Raw genomic sequence first — 16593 nt, 5'->3', positions numbered from 1 at the left:
TTAAATCAGTTATTTATATATAATATATATTATAATATAAAAAATACACTAAAACAAGTTAAACAATAAGTAATAATTTATCAAACAAAACCGGACTTTGAAATAAATAGAAAATAAAGAACAGTAAAACAAATAAGTTAAGTAAATTTTCAAAAAACTTCTATGGTAAATTTATAAATTGAAAAAAAAAAAGCTATAATATCGCAATTCACTCTTACCTATAATTCCATCCTTAAATTCTTAAGGACTTTATTTACGTATAAATAAATTACAAAAAACTTCTTAAAGACTTATTTATTTTTTATTCTTTAAAACCTATAAGTCTATGGTAAAATTTTCCATGAACAACATGTCGTATTTCTCAAAAAAATAAAATATTAATTATAAATAATTAATAATATTATTATTTGGAGCGAAAAGTCGAAAGGAAGAATGAGGAAAAAGTCGTATCTTTCTTTCTCTGAAGGAAGGTAGAAAGAATGGAGCAATAATAATAAAAACAGAACCTTTTTTGTTTGCGTTTGAAGAAGAAGAAGAAGAAGAAGAAGAAGATGGATGCGATAGCAGGCAAAGTTGGATCCTATTGGTTCAATCAAAAGGCCAAGGGGGAACTTAGTTCCGTTGGTAATGACATCAACGTGTGTAATTTTCTCTTTTTCTTACCAAAATTTTGCACTTTTTATTTCAATCATGATTATTTATTGTTATTATTGTTGTTGTTATTATTTTTTATGATGGAGGATCCTTCTAGGTTCTCAGAATTGCTGAAATTGTTTATTAATCTGTGAGAATTGAATTTTGTACTCCTTTTGAAATTAGTCTATTCTATCATTTTGGATCAACAATGGATTCTTATTTAATGACCCTTTATTGGATTTGGATGTCTGAAATTTTCCATCAAATTAAATCCATAGGTGTAATTATGCAGAATATTTGAGCTATAAAAAAATCAAATTTTTAAACAATGTATTTTCTTCTGTTGTAAGTAATCAAAGTTATCTTTTACTTGTAAAAACTAAATTATGTATGATTGATTTGAATACACAAGTTATGGTTTTGAGAAATTCTGTGACTTAATTAGGTTCATGAATTAAGATTATTTTCCTCACCTGCTGTTAAAGAATGCAGCTACATGATAATTGAACATTGAGTTTTCATTTTGAATAATCCTATTAGTGTTTCCACTAGAATACAACAAATGTTTAGGATAATTTTTTTGGCTTGAAGAATGCTTAAATTGACACCTCTTTTTTCATTGATGATTAGTCACTGCAAAGCAGTATTGAAGGAGGAGCAAAATGGTTGGTTAACAAAGTAAAAGGTTTGTACTCTTTACTTGTTTGACATCAATCATATACACTTCATAACCAGCAATATATAGTCCAATATTTTGATTTTGATGTCTAATTCTGCACTTGTTTACAATCTGATTTTCACAAAAAGTATGTCAATTTTTTCGAGATCCTATTAGATATATAAAGGTGATTCTAGTTTTCAACATCAGATGGTTCTATTTGACATAGCACTATTGGTATTCTTCAGAACATTGTTGCATAGCTTTAAAATATATCTACTATTCCCATTGATCAACATTGCTATTTTGATTAACATGGCTTCCACAGGATCGGTTCAAAAGCCATTGCCGGAATTGCTAAAGGAGTATGATCTACCAAGTGGACTCTTCCCTAAAGATGCAACAAACTATGAGTTCAATCCAGAGACAGGAAAACTAGTTGTTAACATTCCTCAAGTATGTGAGGTCGGTTACAGGGATCAAACAGTGGTGCGATTCTCCACCACGGTGACTGGTCAACTTGGAAAAGGAAAACTAGCCGAGATAGAGGGAATGAAGACAAAAGTAATTATCTGGGTTAAGCTTACCATGGTTTGGACCGACGAATCGAAACTCTACGTGAGTGCTGGCATAAAGAGAACAAGGAGTAGAGAGGCATATGAGGTTGTAAGAAATGGTATTTGTGTAGATAGGTTCTGAGATACACTAGTTTACTAAGGGTTGAGATTATGTAAAAGAAAAAAAAAGCATGGTATGTTTGTTCTTGAGGATCATCTTGATTTTCTTTTACATAGATTTTTACTGTAAGTAGGTTGCAGATATAATATATATACATTTCAGATACTGCCCTTGGATGTGAGTGTTGTTGCTGTTTGGTGAAAAACTGAAAATTCTCCTATGGTAAGTTGTTGGGTTGGAACAGGGAAAAAACAAAAACGAAAAACTGAATGCACCAGCCGGGAATCGAACCCGGGTCTGTACCGTGGCAGGGTACTATTCTACCACTAGACCACTGGTGCTTCTTGTTGTCAAACTTAACCTTTTAAAATTTTAATGTTTAACTAGTTTTGGTGAGAAATTAACACCTCTTAATTATAAATAATAGTAGAACTTATCTTTTGACTAAACTAATCATAAGTCTTGACATGTTTACATCGTCTAATAACTTTTTATGAGTTGTGAAATCATTAACCTAATTGTTCAATTGAGATCTTTTGCAACATATATACAAATGTTATGTATATAAAAATTTAGTCATTATATATTTGTTTATAAATATATATATTATTTATATTATTTTTAAGTACTTTAATATATATTCTATTTTAGTGAATGATTTTTTGTAGGTATATAGTGTAACAGGATTGTTTATGATATAAATAAATTGTATAAAATTTGAAAATGATTTAATATTTTAGGCTATTATTAAACACTTCTTAATGTTAATTAGATAAATTTTAGTTTTTTATTTATTATATTTTATATAAATGACTCGAATTTAAAGTTTAGAATCATGATTTAGATTTAAGATTTATAATTTATAATGTAGAGTTTTAAGATTTAGAATTTAACATTTAGAATTTAGAGATCAAAATTTAGGTTTTAGAGTTCAAAAAATACTATATTTTTTATTTTTTTTAAATGCATTAAGATTCAATGATATTTTATTATATATTTTGAATAATATAAATACTTATTTATAACACTTTAAAAAGAATAGCGTTACATTTTAATTCAAAATAAATAAATAAATTTTGTAGAATCCTATAAGATTGGTTCAACCGTTTATGTTTTTGATGAAGCCACCTAAAGTCTAGCAAATGGGAGAATAGGAGATAAGAGAGAAAGTGAAAGTGGATGAATCCAGAAGAGGCAGATGAAATTATACATGAATGAAGATAGAGCCAATGCTAATCTCATGACTCCATAAGAAATTTCTACAGCATTTTTGAAAGTACATAAAATAATAATAATAATACAAAAACACTAAAAGGAAAGCTTTGCTGTCACAACCAAAATCTGCGTGCTATGGACAAACACTTGTCTGACCCACTTTTCTCGTTCTTCTACCCCCACTCGCTTACTTTTCTCACTCTCCCAACTCCTCACGGGTTCAATTATTGTGGCCCTTGTATCCTTAGCTTTTTTTTTTTTTTTTTTCAGAAATTCTTATTTTATGTGGTACTATTTTCATTTGTTAATGTGACGAAAAATAAACTAATTTAAATTATCCTTGTAATTAGTTTATTAATTTATTTAAATAAATATTAAGATTTTAATTAAATTAGACTGATTTAATAATTAGGTCATTAGTTTATTTAAATAAGTGTCTTATACATGTAGCAATTCATTAATTAGTAACAAATTTTTTAATGAAATTCTGATTTACGATGAATTAGTTTTTGACATGCTAAATAAAAGAATACCATAAAAATAAGAATACCAAAAATTTAATATTTATTTTGTGTATATAATAATTTATCGATGAATTATAAACTTTAAATAAAGCCCCAGAACCCATTAGACTTGGAAATATGGTGGACAATCAGAAAAAATATACAAGAGATTATTATTACCATATACAATGATGAAATAATATAATATAGGTTAATTAATTTGTCGCACATAATATTAATAGAATTTAGTTAACATATAATTTTAGAATATATAATAAAATTACTATTATTAAAATTTTTTAAATTTTTATTTTAAAAAATATATAATAAATTTATTGAAAACCGAAACAATTTTTTATAACAAATTTTTATGTAAACACTAAAAAATAATGACAACATATTTAAAAACTGAAACACCAACTTTATTGCGATTTTAAATTATAATGATTAAATTAATTTATTATAAATTTCAGAAATTATAAAATTATAGAAACCAATTTCACCCTTTAATTTACTTTCTTACCTATTTAATCAATACACCTGGTGGTTATCTTGTCGAAAAAGAAACTACATATTGCTTGACGGTTCTTAGTTGCTAATTAAGGTAGAAAATCAGAGAACTTAAATAAGATAGATTTTGACAATCATGTTAGTTCTATATCTTTTGCTAGACAAATAAAGAAAATTCAGATTGACTCGCTGCAAATATCGTCCCGTTTAACAATTACTTATCCATTAAGATAAGCACGAAAATGTCTTTTAGATGCTATCGCCAGATTTATGACAGGGTCGGTGTTTGTTTGATTTAGTCTTATAGGAAGTAAGAACAGTTTTTTTGTTTTTTTGTTTTTATATGTTATGTTTCCAAAATTTTATTAAAATATAATGAAAATAATAATAAAATTATTTTATTTGTTTTCATCTAATTTCATTTTAAATCTTTTAAAAAAAACTAATGCAAATGATCCTTTATTTAGATTTTCAATTTCAAAATTTGTTTTAAAAAAAAAACATAAACTAAAATAATGTTTAGAAGAATGACAAAAATGGAGAGACTGAGACGAGAGATAGAAACTAAAAGATGGAGGTTGAGAAATAAATAAAAAGAAAAATAAGTTTTTGGTATAATATAAGAAACAAAGATCGAAACAAAAATGAAGTTCTAATTTAATTTATATAAATAATAAAATTAAAATTAATTAATTGAAACAAAATTATTTTAAATATAAAATATTATTAAAATTTTAATTTTCGTTTCAAAAATTTCAGTCTTTTATATTTTTATTTTTCTATTTTTTAAAAGTATTAAAATACTAAAATTTTAATATTAATTTTTGAACCAATAAATATAATACTAAATCTTATTCTCTCAATTTTCGTTCCAATACTTAAAAAAAACGCTACTTAAATGACACAAAAAAACATGTTAGTGCGTAATGGATGGTTTATTTTCATCTTTTATTTTTCACTTTGTACTTCATAAAATATAAAAAAAAACATCATTTCAAAAATTTGAAAAAAACATAAATTAAATGAAACAAAAATACAATTTAGTTAATGTAGAAAATTATATAATCAGATAAAATTATCTAGAAATTAATTTAATTAATACAATTAACGCTCAGTCATACTCTTTTAAAAGTTAAATAGTTATTAATAGTAAAAATAGAAAAATAATTTAATAAACTTCAATATTATAAATAAGACAAATATTTTAAACTTCAAAAAGGTGAATAAAATATTTATTCTTGAACAGAAAAAAAATGTTTCAGCATTATATTTTAGGTCTCGCTAACAAATTTTCAAACAAAAAAAAGAACTTGTTAAGAACACATAAAAAAAACAAAATTCTCCTTGAAAACCAGAACATTTTTATATTTTTTATAAGTGATGCTATATGTATTAGTAGTTTTGTAATTAAGTTTAATTAAATTGGTGTAAGTCTAGTGAAAAAAAACGGATGCATACCTCACTCTTCTTTTTTTTTTTCAGTCTTTTGTAGTATATAATTTTTTAAAATATAGTACAAAAAATTTTACATATAACACAAATTTATGGATATAAAATTTGTTTAGGTAAATTTCTCAATTTTTTATTTTTTTAAAATATTTTACAAAATAAAAATAATTTTATATTTAAATATTTTATTTAAAAGCATTTATTTAAAAAATATTATTATTTAGATATAAACATATAAAAATATTTTTATAATAATAAAATTACTTAAAGAGACATTCAATCATAAACGAATTTATTAATAATAATAAAAGAAAAAGAATTAACTATTCTAATTCATTTGATTTTATAATTAATCTTGATAGGAGTGTCTTAAGCCTATTATTGTTATTATATTACTGCAGCTAAAAGAGATTAAGAAGCTAGTTTTTTTTTTTTTTGTTTAAGAGAAGTTAGTTAGAAGTTAGCAATTTAGTTAGCAGCTAGTAATTTAGTTCAGTAGTTAGTTACAAGTTAACAATTCCGTATCCTTCTAGAAGGACTTTTCTTTATAAGTATAAAATGACTCACTTACTCATTGGACACTCACTTTACCAATTACACATTTGAAATGGATTCAGGTCACGTTCTTCTCCTTCTCTATGTTCTTGAAACTCTGCTTCACTACTCACTATGTCTCTCAGACTTGATTCTTTCTATCACACACCACAAATTCCTGATACCTTTCAAGGTATTAGAGCTTTTGGTACCACAACTTCCGTCAAATTCAAGAAAATCAAGCCTATTCAGCAGCAAGATTCAATCACCATGGTGCAAAAGTACACAGCAACTCCGATCTCGATGAAATTGGATGAGAACAACTACCTACAGTGGAAAGATCAGATTGAAGGTAATGACATGCTGAATCACATTACAAGAGAAGGAATACCTCAGCAGTTTCTGGTGTCTAAGAATGGTGGAACTGGCGCAGCAAATCCTGAGTTTCAGAAGTGAAAAAGGCAAGATGCACTCCTCAAGTCATGGCTATTAGCTTCAATGAGCAAATCATTTACAACAAGGATGGTTGGATGTGTGTACACATGGTATGTTTGGAAGAGGTTCGAAGATCACTTCTCTTCTCAAATCAAAGTCAAGGTAATGCAGTTAAAAAATAAGCTTAATACTATTCAAATTGATGCCTCTGTCATTGAATATGTCTTGGCAATAAAAGGAACAATAGATGCACTAGCTTCTGTAGGTGAATCTATGAAGGAGAGTGACCATGTAAATGCAATACTAAATGGACTGACTGAAGAATACTCATCACTGATAACCTCAGTGTTATCAACATCAAGATCTCAAAGTATAACTGTAGGCGAATTAGAAGCATTACTTCTTTCACATGAAAGCATGATAACAAGGTTTAGAAGGTCAGAAACGCTTGTGCAAGCTAATTTAGCTCAGCACTATCAATATGGACAAAGTCAGCAAATGAGAGGAGGCTTCAGGGGTGGCTTCTGAGGCAGAGGTAGTAGGTTCAGAGGAGGCATAAATTCATACAATGGTGGAAAATGATGCAAGAATCAGACAGTGGTGGAAGAGATATGCAAGAAAAGTACAATGAAAAAAATGAATATGGAAGAGGACAACACGGAAAAGGTAGAGCGAATGGTGGTGGTGCAAGAAATTTTGTCAATACAAGACCACAGTATGAAAAGCCACAATGTCAAGTGTGTGATAAAATAGGACACACAGCAAAGATATGTTGGTACAGGTATAGTGAGGATCAGTATGAAGAGGATTACAACAACCAGATCAGCCAGCCTGCAACTAATTTCAGCAAAGTACTAGCTACACCTGCCACCATCCAGGATCCAAACTGGTATCCGAACTCAGGCTCCATGCATCAGATGATACATGATGAACAAAATTTGGTTGAGAAAGAAGAATATGTGGGAGGTGAACAAGTTGTCATTGGAGATGAATCAGGTTTGCAAATCAATTTAGTTGGTAATTCGTGTTTTAAATATGATTTGAGCTCTAGGCTATTTAAGTTGAGAAAAATTCTGTTTGTGCTTGAAATTACAAAAAACTTAATGAGGGCCCACCAATTCTGCTGTGGTAACAGAGTTTTCTTTGAATTTCATGCTGATAAATGTTGTGTTAAATCACAGGAAATCAAAGAAACTGTGCTTCAAGGGAAGGTCGATAAAGGCCTCTATAAATTTGTCAATTTGCTGCACACACACCACTAGAAGCTCATGTGACCATTCTAAATAACAAGAACAGTCTCCTAATATGGCATGCCAGATTAGGACACCCTAGCCGAATTATTTTGTCAAAAGCTCTGAGCAATTGTTGTAATTTTTCTTTTCCAGACTGTAATAAAATAGATTATCCAGCTTGTTGCATTGAAAAGTCCCATCAGTTGCCCTTTCCAACCTCACAAACAATGTATACACAACCCTTACAACTTGTATATACAGATATCTGGGGTCCAGTCCCTATGTCTGACAATAATGGAAATTGATACTTTGTGAATTTCATTGAGGCATTCTCAAAGTTCACTTGGCTTTATCTCATTAAGTCTAGAGCTCAACTAAAATCAGTTTTTAATCACTTCCAACGAATGGTTGAATTGCAATTAAACACAAAACTAAAGGTGATACAAAGTGATAATGCTGCTGAGTATATGAGTTTGTCTAAGATCTTACAGGAAAGGGGAATCATATACAGGTTCTCATGTCCTCATGTGCACCAACAAAATGGCTCAGCTGACAGGAAACACAGACACGTGGTTGAAATAGGGCTGACCTTACTAGCAGCAGCCTCAATGCCTACAAAATTCTGGGGTGAAGCCTTTGCTACAGCGGCAAAACTAATCAACTTACTACCTACACCTGTGTTGGAAGGGCAGTCACCAACAGAAAAGTTGCTTGGAAAGAAACCAACCTATGAGAATCTCAGGGTATTTGGGTGCCTATACTTTTCCCATCAAAGGCCTTACAACAAGCACAAGCTCAATTTTATATCTTCACCGTGTACCTTCATTGGATATGATTCAGTTCGAAAAGGCTACAAATGCCTTACTCAACAAGGAAAAATCATTACAACTCCAAATATAGTATTTTTTGAAGAAAGATTCTCCTTCCAAGAAGCAAAAAAAGCAGCCAGCAACAGACAAGACTCAGAGACCTCAACTCCAAGTTTTTCAACAATTCCAAAGCTCAGTGAAGTCACCAAGACAGCTTCAACTCAACACAGTTCATATTCAGCTCAATAGATTTCAGAAGCAGCAACAACAAACTCTCCTAGAAGTGCAATCCAACAAAATTCAGTAACTGGAAGCTTAGTCCAAACAGCACAACAACAACCTAACCTTAGAGCAACTACACCTCAACAGAGGCCAGCAGCAGCATCAGCAACTTCCATCCCAATTTCAATAAATGACATAGAAATTGTGTTGCCAATTTCAGACTTGGAAGCTAATCAAACAGTGTCAAAGAACTCACATTTAATGGTCACCAAAAGCAAAGCAGGAGTGCTCAAACCAAAGGCCTTTCAAGCAAGTGTAGAATCAAAGAGTGTACAACAAGCGCTCAACATACCCGAATTGAAAGCAACAATAGACACAGAATATGAAGCACTAATGAAGAACAAAACCTGAGATTTGGTCACTCTCCCCCCTAATAGAGAAGCAATTGGTAGCAGGTGGGTGTTTAGGATCAAGTACAATGCAGATGGGTCCATACAAAAACACAAAGCCAGGCTAGTAGCACAAGGGTTTGCACAAAAGTCTGGTTTTGACTTCACTAAGACATACAGTCCAGTGGTAAAACCAACCTCCATCAGGTTACTTCTGTCAATGGCCTTGGAAAAGTCTTGGGTGATAAGGCAGCTAGATGTGAACAATGCATTCCTGCATAGAAAATTGGTAGAAGAAGTGTATATGAAATAGTCCAAAGGGTATGAAACCAGTGATTCATCTCTAGTATGCAAACTGAACAAGGCTCTCTATGGGTTAAAACAACTCCTAAGAAAGTGGTATCACAAGCTGGCAACTGGACTAGGTAAAATTGGCTTTCAAGCAACAAAGTCTGATATCTCAGTTTTCTTGAGAAATGTTGATGGCATAAAGACCTATATACTAGTGTACGTGGATGATATAATCATCACAGGTGAATCAGCGAAGCTGGTAAAAGAAGCAGTTGAGCAATTAAATGCAAAATTTTCTCTCAAAGACATGGGGATTCTTCATTACTTCCTTGACATTCAGGTGGAAAGATCTAAAGCTGGTGGTTTGCTCTTATCACAACAGAAGTACATTGGTAAAATTCTAAAGAAAGTTAGCATGACTGGTTGCACAAGCTGCCACACCCCATTGCCTTCGATTGTAAAATTCTCAACTTTTGGTAGGACACAATTGTAAACCCTCAGCTATATAGGTCAGTAATTGGAAGCCTTCAGTACCTGGCAGTAACTAGGTCAGAAATCTCTTACAATGTCAACAAAATGGCACAGTTTGTTCAAGCTCCTTTGGATGTTCATTGGCGAATGGTAAAGAGGATCCTGAGATATCTCAATGGCACAAGACACTATGGACTGCACCTGAAGCAAGAAAACTTGATGCAAATCACTGCATATAGTGATTCAGATTGGGCTGGAGATCCAGATGACAGGAAGTCTACAAGCGGGTACTGCGTGTTACTAGGTGGGAATTTGATTTCGTGGGCGTCAAAGAAACAAACTACAGTTGCGAGGTCCAGTACAGAAGCAGAATATAGAAACTTGGCTGACCTGGTGGCAAAGTTACTGTGGATAAAGAATTTCATGGTTGAATTACAGTGTCCCTTAAGAGAAGCACCACTAATATATTGTGACAATCTGAGTACAGTACTATTAGTAGCCAATCCAATCCTTCACTCAAAGTCCAAACACTTTGAAATAGAACTTCACTTTGTAAGAGGTCATGTAAACAACAAAAATGTCAGAATCAGCCATATTCCAGAAATCGTTCAGGTAGCTGATGTTCTGACAAAAGCAGTACCCTCAGAGAAGTTCTTGCAGTTCAGGTACAGGCTGAATATTGTTGAAATGGAGAGCGGTGAACAACAAGCTAGTCAAGAAACCAGAACTAGCAGCAACACCTAAAGGGAGTGCATAAATTTACTATCATGTGTACTGTTCTTGCAGAAAAATTTTGAAGAAAAAAAAAGTGAAGATGATGATAGGAGTATCTTAAGCCTATTGCTGTTATTGCATTACTGCTGAGTCAGCTAAAAGAGATTAAGAAGCTAGTTTTTCTGTTTAAGAGAAGTTAGTTAGAAGTTAGCAATTCAGTTAGTAGCTAGTAATTCAGTTTAGTAGTTAGTTACTAGTTAACACTTTCATACCCTTTTAGAAGGACTTTTCTTTGTAAGTATAAAATGACTCACTCACTCACTCTACACTCACTTTACCAATTACACATTTGAAATGGATTCAGGTCACGTTCTTCTCCCTGTCTCTCTGTTCTTGAAACTCTGCTTTACTACTCACTCTCCCTCTCAGATCTGATTATTTCTATCTCACACAACAAGTTTCTGATACCTTTCATATCTCTTATAATATCTTTTATTTTTAACATTGTCCGAACATTTTATGTTGGTTCTTCTCATTCATTAATTTCAGAATTTGTTGATCTATTACTTATAGTAGTAGCATTATCTTTGTTGGTTTGTAATGAAATAATATCTTTAAACTTTTGTAAAATATTTATGTCACTAGAATCCATTATTTTTATAAAATTATGAAGAGCAAAACATGCAATAATAATATCATGTTGGGTTTTAAATTTGCTTTTAATAGCATATTTTGTAATAATATCATGTTCGGGTTTTAAAATTTAGTGCTAATCTAAATTGTGGAATATGCTTATATAATGATAAAGTTCTAAGAATCCTTTAAAAGTTGGATCAACTAAATGTATATTGTACATAAGGTGAGTCAATATTTTTAGTCTTTTAAAAATTTTCGTATTGTACGTCAAAATTTATGTGTTATGCACTAAAATTTTTGTATTGTACACCAAAATTAATGTGATGTGTATATTTTATTGGTTGAATGTTAATATTTGAACATATAGTCTTTTAAAAATTTTTTACTGTATATTAAAATTTTGGTACTATACACTAAAATTTATGTGTTGTGCATAAAAATTTGATGTTCTAATTTTTTGAATATTTATCGGAAAAGAAGAAGATTAAAACGGTGAGGACGAAGACGATGATAATAATAAAGAAGGAAAAAGAGAAAGAAAAAGAAGTGCTAGTCTATATATAAAAAAGAAGAAGTGCGTGAGAATTTTATTAAAAAATTTGTTTAAAAAAATATTTGGAGGTCTAGTTTTATTATATTTTTAATATATTGAAATATATGTAAAAAAAAATTACAACGGTTATGATTGTTACATTAACAAGTATTTTAAAGAACTATTAATTTTTCTGATAAACTTTAGAGTGGAAGAAAAATTCCGTTAAGTGTATGCTAAAAATTAATTACTAATTAATTATATATTGTGATAAAAAAACATATTTTGTATCTCTCATATAATATTATAATTTCTTTTATGTTACTGTTATTAATAATTTTATTATGTTAAAATTAATTATTCTAATAATTATTTAATTATCTAATTAAAGATATATACATTTTTTCATCTTAAATAATTTGATAACTGAATTTATTTTTCTTTAGAGAAGCATTATTTTAGCAGTATAGAAAAAGTTTGAACTTTAAACCTGAAAAAAAAAAAAGCAAGAAATTGTTGAGCCGTTGAGAGCGCGAGTGAGATAGAATAACCCAGTGGAGCGCGTGGAGGTCGCTGAACCGAACATTTGATCTGTTTCGTGATGGCAACGTGGAAAGGATATTTCCATTGATTCCTCATTCACACTGGATAGGGCCACGAGCCCGCCACACGCCCCAACTCCCCAACAAATCTCAACCCTCCACGTGTATCTCAATCCAACGGTTCATAATTATTCATATTCCCAAAACACCCCTTAACACCACTACTTATATCCCCTTTACCCCTTCCCCATTTCCTCGCACCAAAGAAACTCTTAGAAGCCGCCATTACCACACTTCTCTTCTTCTTCTTCTTCTTCTTCTTCCCGAAATGGCCCTCTCTTGCTCCAAAGTCTCTAGCTTTTCTCTTTCACCTGTTTCTAGTGGTTGCGATGTTTCTGCGAACAGAAAGATCGCAGCTTTGAGCTTCTGTTCTTCTTCTAAGAGTAGGAGCTTCAAGGTTGTTGCAGCCGGTGGCGGTGTTGATGTTCCTTCTAAGCCACTCACTGGTGTGATTTTTGAACCTTTTCAAGAGGTTAAGAGGGATGCTTTTGCTGTTCCTGTAACACCAAATGTTTCGTTGGCTCGTCAGAACTACGCTGATGAATCTGAATCCGCTATTAACGAGCAGATTAAGTAAGAACTCTCATGATTTCTCACTTTTGTCTTGTATGGCTATCATAGTTTGTTGTTGTTATTAATTATTTTTATGATGAGATGAATTATTTGGTGTATGAATGCAGTGTGGAGTACAACGCTTCCTATGTGTACCACTCGTTGTTTGCATACTTTGACAGAGATGACATTGCTCTCAAGGGATTTGCAAAGTAAGTAACTTACATCTGTGAATTCACTTCTTCCGTTTCCCAAATGGGATTTAACTTTGAGTGTATTGTATTTTGTTGAAAATTGCAGGTTCTTTAAGGAATCAAGTGAAGAAGAAAGAGAGCATGCTGAGAAGCTTATCAAGTATCAGGTTGGTGTTGGAACTCTTGGCTCTAAGGATGATTATGTTATGTGTGTTATGTTTTAAATACCTTAGTGGTCAAAATTTTATTGAAAGATCTTTAGAAAAAGGGAGAGAAATGATTATAATCTAACAAAAAGTAATTGATGTTGTATAGCCATATATCCAAACCATTTTCCTAATGCTCAATTAATTAATTAAGATCACACACTTAGTGCCTTGAATGAATTGTTTGAGTTTGCTAGTGTTGTTGGTTACTACTTGGCTCTTATGATATATGTTTAATGAGACGTGTGATTCTGATTGGTTCAGAATATTCGCGGCGGTCGGGTGACACTGCATCCCATCACCGGTCCTCCCTCTGAATTTGCACATGCTGAAAAGGGTGATGCACTCTATGGTAAGTTCTCAATAGTTATTTACCTTGATTTTTCTCTGTTTTCAGATTGATACAAATAGTGCTATTAGTTGTGTTCTGCAATATAATTTAATCTTATTTTGTACTTGCTCATTTTCGTTTTTCTGTTTGATACAGCCATGGAATTAGCTTTGTCTTTGGAGAAATTGGTGAATGAAAAGCTTCTTTCTCTTCACAGTGTAATGCCTCTTATGCCTTTTTCCTCTGAGTTGAATTGTTTTTCAATATGCTGTCACATTATTTTTAAACTCTAGTTCTTACGGTTAAATCTGTTCTTCATGAATCATAGGTTGCAGACCGGAACAATGATCCACAACTCGCCGACTACATCGAAAGCGAGTTTTTGTATGAGCAGGTATAACTTTGCTGAATTATGTCTACTTGAGATTTGAGGTTAACCGGAACTTGGATTCATAAAAGCACTAGATTTAGAACAAGAAGTGAATAAAATGAAAAATTCTTACATGGAAACAAGCTGAAGTTAGGGTGGATTATATTTGCATCATTACAAAGTGTAAAAATTAAATAAGGGTTTGTGTAACATCTTTTGTTTTGGTTGGTACAGGTTAAATCAATCAAGAGGATTGCAGAGTATGTTACTCAATTGAGAATGGTTGGAAAGGGTCATGGTATGCACATAACCTATATAGATAGCTCCACTTACTTTTAAATTGCTTCTAAACATTTTCACACCAAACATTCTAAGAAGAAAGAAAATGTCTAAAGTGAAAAATGCTATGGTGTTGGGTTTCTGACTGAAAGTATGACTCTGCTTTTGTTGCTTGCAGGTGTGTGGCACTTTGATCAAGTTCTTCTCCATGAGGAAGCTCATGTATAATCTTGAACAGCCTGCTCTCCACAACTTGGCACTGTCTAAACTCTAAACGTTGTGTGTTGTTTCATAGTTGTACGATAGAACTAGTATTTGACTTGCGTAGATGCGTGTGTTGTGAGATTTGCTTAAGATATTGATTAGCTTAATGATCTTTGTATTAGTGTAGGAATTATGTGGTTGCTAGTGTCTGTCTAGAAGGCTAGAGAGCCTAGAAGTCAATATTATGAAAGCGTATGTATTTCTACTTTGTAGCTTGCAATTTCATCTTGTTGGAAATAAAAGTGATGTTGTACCGAAAAAAGAGCTTGTTATTTGTAGGGTGCAAGTAGAACTATGAATTATGTGATGATTTTAATTTTTATTCAATGCCAATGATTAGTACATTGGTCTCATCATTAAGAGTATCTTATGAAGACAAAATGTTGACGGTGAGATTTGAGAAAGAGATGCTAAACATTAGTATTGATCAGGCTTCTTGTTGCATGAGAATTTTCAGCAAACTCCCTTGTTGCACTTTTTATTCTAGATATTTAAAGAAAAATCGTGTAGAAGGTAGTTATGGAGTGTATAAATATTTTAGGCAATTATGGTGTCAGGAGCAAAAATCGGACTGTTAGTTTAGCCAAAATTTAAATTCTCTCTTTCATACAACTTGGACTGTCCGATTAGAAGGCAAATTATTTTTAACAAAAAAATCAAATAGTCCAATTTCTTTGTGTACTGTTCCAGAACAAATTATCCCACACCCATATCTAATGTCCATGTTCTCCACATTCACGCAAAATACACAAGCTGCTGTCATATCGGAAAAAATGAATATCATTATTATTTTTTATATTTATTTACTCTACTATTCAACCTTCTCTGGAAGTAACTCCAAACGAAAGTATAAGAATTTTAAAATTCTTAATTTTTGATGGAAAATATGAAAAAAAGCGTGAATTCTTTGTCTGACCAATTTTATTAATTTACAACTTCTTTACTTAAAACTTAAGAGAATGAAATTGGCCGTTGTTATTATAATAAGGCTTTATACTTTCACTCTTACATTTCAAAAATACAAGAGCAAGATATTCTTAAAACTTGTATCCATTTAATGAAAAACTTAACAATCTTGCATTTTAATCAAACATGTCGCTTTTGTAAAAATGTCATCAAATATCATTTTAACAAGAATTTTTCAATTGAATCCTTTTCTTCTTTTACAAGTTTACACGCATATACTCTTTGTCCATATATTTTCTTTGTACCCACGAAGAAGGAGCTTGCATGATCTGGGGGTTGAAGTTTCTTCCACTTATCTAGGGCAATAGATAAGACTAGGATTTATGCTCATTCAGTCATTCTTATTTACGGGTTTAAATTTTTTTAAAAATTTTATTTTATTTTACCTTGAGAGTTGAAAATTTTTCGATTGTAACTCTAATCTCACTTTAAAATTCTCAACCCGACTCAATGTGATTTTATCCACAACAAAATCTTTTTTTCTTTTTCAACCAAACACAATATTTAATTATTCTATAATTTCATAAATATATTAATAAAACAAAAATATAAAAAATTAAAATTAAAATTAAAAGTAATAAAGTTATAATAAAATTCATGTTTATTCCAAAAATTATTTTAAGTAAGATTTATGAAAAAACAACTATATTATAATATTAATTAAAGTGATTGACTTGGTAGATCTATAAATTTTTAGAAAAGAGAATATATGAGTTCAACTTCTATCTATTTCTATATATATATTTATTAGAAGTACAAATTTAAGATAAATCTGCAATTTTATCTGTAGATCAATTAATTATATTCTAAATTCAATTTATTTGTGGGTCGAATTGTCAATCCTATCCAATCAAATTGAATCGGATTAAATATCCGCGAATAATAACATCATAAAAAAAGTGAGTATAAGATGCA

General features: G+C 30.9%; 2 protein-coding genes and 1 non-coding gene across 3 annotated transcripts; 2 read left to right on the top strand and 1 right to left on the bottom strand.

Annotated features, from left to right (window-relative positions):
• The first annotated feature begins 415 nt into the window (after positions 1-415).
• Positions 416-2137, top strand: LOC130960743 (uncharacterized protein At5g01610). The gene is made up of 3 exons (XM_057886198.1): positions 416-638; positions 1267-1321; positions 1623-2137. Exons 1-3 carry the CDS (start codon positions 552-554, stop codon positions 1991-1993), a joined length of 513 nt encoding a protein of 170 aa, XP_057742181.1. The 5' UTR covers positions 416-551; the 3' UTR covers positions 1994-2137.
• A 105-nt stretch (positions 2138-2242) lies between these two features.
• TRNAG-GCC (transfer RNA glycine (anticodon GCC)) lies at positions 2243-2313 on the bottom strand. Its single transcript has one exon. It is a non-coding gene; the product is annotated as a tRNA-Gly (tRNA).
• Positions 2314-12724: 10411 nt separating this feature from the next.
• On the top strand, positions 12725-14974 carry LOC130962011 (ferritin-2, chloroplastic-like). Its single transcript, XM_057888092.1, has 8 exons — positions 12725-13089; positions 13197-13280; positions 13369-13429; positions 13733-13820; positions 13956-14017; positions 14128-14193; positions 14404-14467; positions 14627-14974. The coding sequence occupies exons 1-8, from the start codon at positions 12785-12787 to the stop codon at positions 14674-14676; spliced, it is 780 nt and encodes a 259-aa protein (XP_057744075.1). The 5' UTR covers positions 12725-12784; the 3' UTR covers positions 14677-14974.
• Positions 14975-16593: the final 1619 nt, after the last annotated feature.

Source organism: Arachis stenosperma, chromosome 2 (assembly GCF_014773155.1).
Source record: "Arachis stenosperma cultivar V10309 chromosome 2, arast.V10309.gnm1.PFL2, whole genome shotgun sequence".
Taxonomy (NCBI): Eukaryota; Viridiplantae; Streptophyta; class Magnoliopsida; order Fabales; family Fabaceae; genus Arachis; species Arachis stenosperma.
Note: the sequence above shows the minus strand (reverse complement) of the source record. Positions and strands in the feature narration are given on the sequence as shown.